The sequence below is a fragment of the Solanum verrucosum genome, unplaced genomic scaffold, assembly GCF_900185275.1.
Source record: "Solanum verrucosum unplaced genomic scaffold, falcon-dt-bn FXZP01000183.1, whole genome shotgun sequence".
In the NCBI taxonomy this organism is placed as follows: Eukaryota; Viridiplantae; Streptophyta; class Magnoliopsida; order Solanales; family Solanaceae; genus Solanum; species Solanum verrucosum.
In genome coordinates this window covers 3672743-3682186 of record NW_026020430.1, presented here as the reverse complement: position 1 = coordinate 3682186, position 9444 = coordinate 3672743, and the positions used below count along the sequence as shown (strand labels likewise).

The 9444-nt window shown below is 28.2% G+C and overlaps 1 protein-coding gene across 1 annotated transcript; it reads left to right on the top strand.

Annotated features, from left to right (window-relative positions):
- Positions 1-7179: 7179 nt before the first annotated feature.
- On the top strand, positions 7180-9444 carry LOC125807765 (transcription factor MYB119-like). The gene is made up of 3 exons (XM_049487505.1): positions 7180-7562; positions 7658-7784; positions 8632-9444. The coding sequence occupies exons 1-3, from the start codon at positions 7180-7182 to the stop codon at positions 9442-9444; spliced, it is 1323 nt and encodes a 440-aa protein (XP_049343462.1).

Genomic DNA, 9444 nt, shown 5'->3' with positions numbered 1-9444 from the left:
ACACAACAAAAAATCTGAAATCAGTATACAAATTTCATATAATTATTATACACATTTTTCATACCTATTTCATGCCAAAATTATACCTATTTCATGACATAAGTCGTCACTTTTTCACAACAGAATCATGCCACTATAATACCAAAATAATACCACTTTTACCTATTAATTGTCATTTATTAGACAAATAGTATACGAAATTCATTCAAGTATAATTCTAAAATCGTACCAACATGGTATAACCAATATACCAAATTCAAATAAATTTTATGTAATTTTTTAACCAGAAACATACAAAAAAAAATGAATGTTCAAACAAAAATTTATATCAATTTCAAACAAATTTTATGTAATTTCAAAAGTGAATATTCATACCAAAAACGCCATAATTAAAACTATTATTCACAAACAAAATCTTAATACATATTTTTCCAGAATCACTGTTCATAATTTTTTTGAACGTTTGGTTTTCATTACAATACAAATAAAAAATCGCAAAGAACACTAACCTGAAGGATCCCATATACCACCATGTTTTATTAATACTAATAAGAAGCTGTCCAGAAAATAAAGATTATTAAATAAAAACGAATATGAATTAGATGAGAGTGACAAGATTTCTGAAAAAAAATTGAAGAGAGAGAAGCGTGGAGGAAAATGGATGAAATCACAATTTTTAATTAATTTTAACAAATTAGAGTGAAATAAGGAAACTAAATATTCTTAATTAGTTTGAATTCCCTTAATTTATGCTAATTAGTAATTATCTTCCATCAATTCAAATTTAATTAACACACTTATTTCAGTTTTTTTACCTTATTTTTTTAGAAACGAATTATTTTATTTTTTTATCTTTTTATTTTTTTCAAAACAAATTTTTACAATTATTTAAAAAAGGCTTTTTTTTAAAGAAACTGTTACAACCTGAAATTTTTTATTGTTACAACTTGAAAATTTAATTCTACTGCTATAACTTGAAAATATTAGTCTAATATATGTCATAAATGAAATTTTCACAAAATATAATCAAGGCTCTATAATAATAGTTCTTTGATTACGATTCGTAGCTATATGCTAGAAAAAGGATAGAGACGAGTGATATATGTTTTATAATGCAATATACCTTTTCTTTTGAAGTAAAAATTCTCTTCAAACATACATACAATGCACTTTATTTCGACCAAATCTCACAGGGTCGTATTTTCTATAAAAAATAAAATAAAATACTTTCGTTCCTTATATACAACTAATATAACAATATTCATATTATATTTGAGTGTGTTATGTAATTATTTGAAAATAATAACTGCATGATTCAGCAATTTTAAACTATACTTTTATAAATCTGATTTAACACTTTGATGATCAAAGAAAAAGTATATAATTAAGCCATATTCTTTTGTGGAAAAGTTAAATAGGAGAAGACACATATCACGAGCACAATAATTTACTTTTTTGACATTTAGATTGGAAATTGTCCACTTGTTTTCATATATATATTAGCCTTTTCCCATCCATAATGGACCTAAAATAGCTTACGTTTTGTCTCTGTATTTATGTCTTTCGTGAATGCATCGGCCCACTAAAGTAAATTCATCGAATAATTATATAAGATGTTTATTACGTCCCAAAGTAAGTGTTATTTTAGCAAAAATCATATTCATTAAGATATCAATAAATATAATGTGTATAATGTGGGGTTAATTAAATTATCCCAATTTAATAAATATTTTTTTGAAAATGTATGGACTTAGGATAGTTTTTTTGTTCTGCTAAGATAACTCTTATTTTGAGATTATTCTTTAATTCAAGTCCTCAAACTCAAAGATACTTAATACCCAACATAACACATGGACAATCTACTGGGGATAGCTAAGATTAGCTTGTCAAATCGTTATTCTTTTGTTGACATATTTTCTCAAAAATATTCATCATGCAACATGGATAAAATGGGAAAAATAAAGACATGATATATGTACTTCCGAAAGTAGTTGATGTGCATTAGGTGCTTATCCACTCATATTCACTTGATGTTAACACTCTATTTTATAGTATTTAAGACAATTGTATTACGTAATATACATGTGTAGCTAAGGATATAGATGTATTATTTGAATACGAAGCATGCGTATTTCATCAATCAATAAAATTTAGTGCTTTAGCTACTTGAACTTTACCTTTTGGTGAGGATTTGATTTCCTGCACAACTTTCACCTTGTTGGTCACTACCTAGATATTTTTAGTAGCTCACTACTTAACAACAATTTAAAAGTAAACAATCTCTCTACCCCGACGAACACATACTAAGGATAAAATCTACGTATATTTCGCTTTCTTCAAATCCCACTTGTGAGATCTTATTGAATATTGTTGTTGTTATGACCAGGTTCAATGATATTCAGAAAAGATATGGGCTTTTGTAGGCCCAGTAGACCAGTAAATTGGGCTTCATAAATTATTGATCTGAAAGATGTGGGCTGAAGTGGCTAGCTGGTACTCAATTTCAAATATGGATTTTTCTGAATCCAGTTATAAACATGACACACATCTTTACACATACTATTATTCATAAATCGTGATTAAATAATACATATCTCACTTTGATTTATAATTTATTTAATCTTAGTAAAGTTATATAATTTGATAGTAACACAATATAATGTGATTAAATATTGTGGAACTTTCGCATATAGCCACTCAAAAATAGCCTAATTACACTCCATAGCTATAGTTTACTAATTACGATTCGTAGCTACATGTTATAAGGAGTAGAGTGGCGAGCGAGACTGTGAGAGGGAGGAGAGAGGCGAGTGAAAGAGGGCAGAGAGTGGAAGAGAGGTGAATTATATATGTATATCGGTAAGATAATTGTATATTATATATATATATATATATATATATATATTTGTATATTCTGGCGAGAGAGATTGGGAGAGGGAAGAGAGAGGCGAACGAGATTGGGAGAAAGAGGAGAGAGGAAAGTGAGATTGGGAGAGGGAGGAGAGAGGCGAGCGAGAGAGGACAATAATTTGTATAATTCGCATCTCATTTGTAAAATTCGCAGGTACGTTTGTAGAATTCGCATGCTTTTGTATAATTGAGTAATATAAAGTCTGAAATTATACAAGTATAATAAAACTCAAAATAATGAATTGATACAAACATAAACATATGAACTTTAAATAATTGTACAAAATATATTATACAAATTGCATTATATTAATTATATTATACAAAATCCAAAAACTACACGTTTATACAAACATTAAAAAGTTATACACAAAAAGATTGAATGTATATGATGACAAAACTGAAAAATCAAAGAAAATCATCGTCGTATACACATACAAACCATCGTATACAAATACAAATCAAACAAAGAATTGTTAGTTGCAAATTATACAAATGTTGCGAATTATACATATATAAAAGTGACTAATTATACAAACTTGTAGTGAGCCCACGTAATTAATAGTTAATGTTAGTCGCGAGTGGTAATTATATCAAACTATAGCTATGATGAGTAACTAAATAATATAAGTTTGTTTAACCGCGTAATTTTTCTTTAAATAGTTGGAATAAATATTTGAGTACCGCGTACCAATATTTGGGCCCAAAAGATACGAGGCCCCACTGCCAGTTGACCCCCAAGCAAGTGAGCTTGAGGCCCAAAAATTATTAAAATATTTATTTAATTATTTTTTATCATTTATAAGAGTAATACTTTATTTTTCGTTTAATAAATTTATATTTTCTCTCTTTATCAATTTATATCATCTAATTATTTTTCAAGTATGACAATTGACACCTTCTAAACAAATACTTGTGAAGTTGCGATTTATAACACGTGAAATAAGTTTTTGATCCGATTTGTAAGCTTAATTAGTTAACAAACATAATTATTAATCTACCCCCCACCTCTTTTGGAAGGAAACAAACTCGTTAAATTTTTTGATACAATAGTTTTAAGGAGAAAGTGTTTAAACAAATCTGTAAGATTTTTTGGAAAAAAAAGTCTCAAGTAGAATTAGGGTAAGTGATGTGTAGGACTTATGATTTATTTAGATTCCTCAACTACCCTTTGTGGTAGTAAACACAATGTTAAATATTTTTAAGGGCCGTTAGCTGAACAACTAAAATTTCCCGCATTATTTAATTAAAAGTTAATAGTGATAAGTCGAATAATACTAGGACTAAGCCAGTATATAGCATTAATTTAGGGATTAAAAGTGCAAATTAAAGGGGCCGGTCATCATGTTATCTCTAAATGAGTAATTAAGCATTTAACAGTAATTGAGAGAGGTATTAATATGGAGCTTAAAGTCGTCCATAATTCCCTCTTATTACACTATGGAGAAAATTAAGAGCACCAATTACCTTATTAATTATCATCCTTTTAATTCACCCTATCCTCTAAAACAAAATTTAATTCCCCATTGGCTTTAAGAACAATAATTCTTCTTCTTTTTAAAAAAAAATATAAAATATATTTGATCCCTAATTTAATTACGGGCGCGAAATTAAATGGATAAATATGAACTTTTTTTGGTACAATAGAAAAAGGTTTTTTTTCTTTTTTCCATCTCCACCTAAATATGTATAATATTGGCCTTATACTTTATATCTTAGCATTTTATGATTGTAATTGGTAAAACAAAAAGTAAATTCTAAATGATTGGAAAAACATTTTTCTTGTTTCTCATAAAAAAAATAATCTTATTTTCTTCACGTTTATACTGTTCAGTTGCTAAAAAATTTACATGTTTATTTGACTCTTACAAGACGTGTACATATAATAATGACCTTATAATTGATATTTTAGTATCTCATGATTATTGATAAAACATAGTAAAATAAATTCTAACTGATTGTGAGAAATGATTTTTTTGTACCCAAGAACAATTGTTATTAGAATCTTTTATAAGTTATATGTCGTACTTATGCCGAGAGTAAAAACTCCATTTTGTTGACATTTTTTCAAATTAACCAATATTCTTCATGCCTATATAATTAATTTGTTAAAGAATCTATATGTTTATTTATCTCTTACCAAATGGCACGTTTATTGCTCGTTAACTATTTGTCTCTTACTAGATGTGTAAAATAATGACATTATAATTGATGTCTTATAGACCGTTGGTATAAAATAAAAAATAAATTTTAAATGATTGGAATTTTTTTTGTATCTAGAAAAGTTAGTTCTTAGAATTTTTTGTAAGTTATATGACGTACTTAAATCGAGGGTAAAAGATTTATTTTGGTGGAATTTTTCTAGATTAACTAATCTTCTTCAGGTCTATATCATTCATTTGTTAAGAAATCTACACGTTTATTTCTCTTCTATCAAAAAAGTTTGCACAATTATTTATCTTTTTCTATCTGCGTATAATAATGACCTTACATATAATCGATGATTTAGCCTCTCATCATTATTGGTATAACAAAAGATAAAATTCTAAATAATTGGAAATTTTTTTTTTTTGCACCTATGAAAAAAATTAGCATCTTTTATTAGCTAAATGATTTAGTACATTGAGTAAAACTCCATTTAATATATTGGTCAAATCTACATATTTATTTATCTCTTATCAAATGTGTATAATAGTGACCTTATAATAGATATTTTAGCATTTTATGACTATTGGTAAAACAAAAAATAAATTAAATGACTGGAGAGATAGTTTTCTTGTATCTCGAGAAAATAATTCTTATTATTTTTAATAAGTTACATGATATACTTAAACTGAAAGTAAAAGCTCCATTTTGTTGAATTCTTTTTTAGATTAACCAATTTTCTTCATGTCTATATTATTCATTTGTTAAAGAATCTACACACTTATTTATCTCTTACAAAATAAATTTGCACATTTATTCGTCTTATATCAAATGTGTATAATAATACCCTTATAATCGATAGTTTAGGATCTCCTGATTGTTGGTAGAGCAAAAGATAAATTCTAAATGGTTGAAAAAACATTTTTCTTACCTCGAAAAAAAAAACTTTAAATTTTTGTATAAGCTACATGACTTAATAAATATACTGGACATTAAAAAAAAGTCAATTCGTTGATATTTTCTCAAATTAACCAATCTTCTTTACGTATGTATCGTTAATTTGCCAAAAAATCTACATATTTATTTATCTTTTATCGTTCTTAATTTATCTCTTACCAAATATGTATAATTAATAATGTCCTTATAATTCATTTTTTCGCATCTCATGACTTTTTTAAGTTTATTACTGGATGATCACATGATCTTTATATTAATAAATACAATTACAAAGCTGAGGGGAGTATACACTCAATAGTGTTCCGAATACAGTCCATAGTTGCTTCGCAAAAAGTAAGGCTTAGGCAAATATTGCATAAATATACAAGTCTAGCGTGATAGGTAAAAATAATCTTAATTTTCAATTGAATTAATTCTATACAAAATAATTCTTCCTTTACTTATATCTTAGGGACTTCATATTTTGGGATCAAAGTTTGTAAGGTCCAATGCCATCAATCGGAGATGAGCATGTGTAAAAATAATCTGCCCTTCATTTGAATATTCCATTTTTCTAAGGCATTTGCGATTTGATTGACTTCCTTGTAACAATTTCAAACCTCGCAAATAATAATACTTGAAATATTTTGAACACAAGTAATACCATTCTTTATTAGTCAAACGTAATTTCCTTTGATCATCTTAACAATTATCTTTCAACCACATTTCAAGATTACATTATTATGCTATTTTGAAAATACTATTTTAGGCTATTTAGAGTAGCCTTGACTTTGACTATATTGCTAGCATCTCATGACTATTGATAAAAAAACAAAAATTAAAACTCTAAATGAATTAGAAACCATTAAACTTTTTTAAAATTATACAATAATGAATATTAATTAAGGACAGCACTAATCTCTCCCATTTTTAATTTCTTTCTACTGTTGACACAAAGAGGAAGCTCAGGAGTTACACTCACACCTCATTTCTAAACCGTTGGATTGATTTTTAAATCAACGGCTGAGATTAACCCTCACCTCTTTACATAGTGATAACATATTATAAGCTCTTTATTAGCTATTTTTATGTCTATATCTTCCAAACCTAGAAGAAAACTCACTCACTTTCCTTTTATTCAAAGCAATTTTTTTTGCTGAAAATATTCCTTTTTTTTTTCTCTTTTCCATGGAAGGAGAAAGTGCTTTTCTTCCTTATCAAAATTTATCAAAAAATCATCATCCTCCTCCATTAACAGCCATAGATAGGTTTTTGTTGAGTCATGAAAATTATTTTCCTCAACAAAAAAATAATAACGAAAATGTTTTTAGTGAATTTTCTCATTTTGTTGGTGGAAATGCAAGTTTTAGTAGCCATGCAAATGGGATATCATGGCCAAATTTGCCAGAGCCAAGTGTTATGGAAGGGTTTTATATGAATGAAATACAAGAAAATAATGGTTTGTTTGATCATGAAAAAAATAAAGTTAAAGAGAGTGGAAAAAAGGTGAAAGAAGGAAATTCATCAACAAATTATTTGATCAAAGGTCAATGGACTGATGAAGAAGACAGGTATACGTTCTACTTCACCAGATCATATTTGTGAAATTATATTGAGTATGTTACTGTTGTATTTAACTTCTTTTTTTTTTTTTGGGATTATGAAGGAAATTGCTTAGGTTGGTTAAACAATTTGGAGTAAGAAAATGGGCACAAATTGCTGAGAAAATGGAAGCAAGAGCAGGAAAACAATGTAGAGAAAGATGGCATAATCATCTACGTCCCGATATCAAGGTTTTTTACTCCTATGATTGTTATTCTATTAATTAATTTTCTCGATCTAGTTTTTTTTATTAAAAAAAATTCATAGGTTTTTTTAGTACTTCCCTAACTATACTTATTAATTTGTCTCATTTTCTCTAGATATCTGGAAATAAGATGATCTATGAACAAAGATTTTGCTATAGATTTTTGGGTGATGATGTTTTAATCACTTAGATTTATTACACCATCCGTTTATATATGATTTATTTGTTATGTGTGCTCAATGATTTTCCAAAGACTAATTTCAAGGCCTTTTGTTGTTTTTATTTTTAGAAAAATGAATGATCCCTCTATTAGAAAAGTTTTAGGACGTTCTTTCTAGTCCATGAAAAAACACAAAAATGTTGGTATCTAATAGAGGAATCGATCATTCATTACAAAAATTCCTCATTTCGTTTTGCTTCTTCTTATAGTCGAAAAGACACTTAATTACACTTTTGACCTGACATTAAGCAAGTTCTTTCTTTTGTGATAAACCGACAACACAAACTTTTTTTTTTAGGGTTGGACCAAAAAGGTTAATTGATTTTTATGGTTTTTTTTAACCTCTTTTTGGTCACAAGAATTTCCATCAAAAAGGTGTTTTTAAAGTTAGGGTTTGATTTTAGGTATTTTTGTTTTCATTCTTTTTAACAATTGCTTGACTCATTTCAATCCTTCATTTTCTCGTGATTGAAAAAACTTTTTCTTTGACAAAGCGTCAAAGTTTGTTATAGAAGTGTGTCCACCTTATTCAAAAAAGTAATTTAAAATAGATTTCTTGTAAATCATAAACATCTTTAATTTTTTTAATTCTTTTTTTGTTTTTGTTTAATAGAAAGATACATGGAGTGAAGAAGAAGAATTGTTACTAGTGGAATCACACAAGCAACTTGGAAACAAATGGGCTGAAATTGCTAAAAGAATTCCTGGAAGGACTGAAAATGCAATCAAGAATCATTGGAATGCAACTAAAAGAAGGCAAAATTCAAGGAGAAATAAAAACAAAAAAAATCAACAAGGTGATGATGATACCCACTGTGAACGCAAATCATCGTCCTCTCGTTCCACCGTTCTACAAGATTATATTATAAGCAAGTACTTTATGAGTGATGATAATTCTCCCCCAACCGCCACCTCATTTTACGGTGGTGGCGGTGGGACTTATAGTGGCGGTGGATGCAGTTCCACCGCCACTACTTTCACAGGAAGTACCCCACCGTACTCCGAAGACGATTCTCCGTCTTTGATGACTCATCAAACACATGATGAAGAAATGAACTTCATGCAAAGTTTATTTGGACATAATAACAATATTACTACTAATGGTACTATCGAGACACAAGTAGTAACTCAAGATCTTCTCAACAAGAGCTCGTCTGATTTGAACTCCTTTAGTGAAAATTCAATCACTCAGTGTAACATTGAGAGTTACACTCCTCAATATTATCCTCCTGACCTATACCTTTCGTACCTTCTAGATGGTTCTAATTATCAAGATTGTTTTGGATGTGGAAGCATGAATAATACTAATCAAGGTTGTTCTACATCAGGAGGAGGAAACATGAAGGAAGTTGATTTGATGGAGATGATTAATTCAACTAATTCTCAATTATCTCAACCTGGAACCTTCAACAAAACCTTCTTTTAA

What these genes read in the sequence shown, in the direction of transcription:
- LOC125807765 (XM_049487505.1), top strand. Translation starts at nt 7,180, where the DNA reads ATGGAAGGAGAAAGTGCTTTTCTTCCTTATCAAAATTTATCAAAAAAT. An exon ending in TGGACTGATGAAGAAGACAG is followed by an intron (nt 7,563 to 7,657) that starts GTATACGTTCTA and finishes GGGATTATGAAG; the next exon opens with GAAATTGCTTAGGTTGGTTA. An exon ending in ATCTACGTCCCGATATCAAG is followed by an intron (nt 7,785 to 8,631) that starts GTTTTTTACTCC and finishes TTTGTTTAATAG; the next exon opens with AAAGATACATGGAGTGAAGA.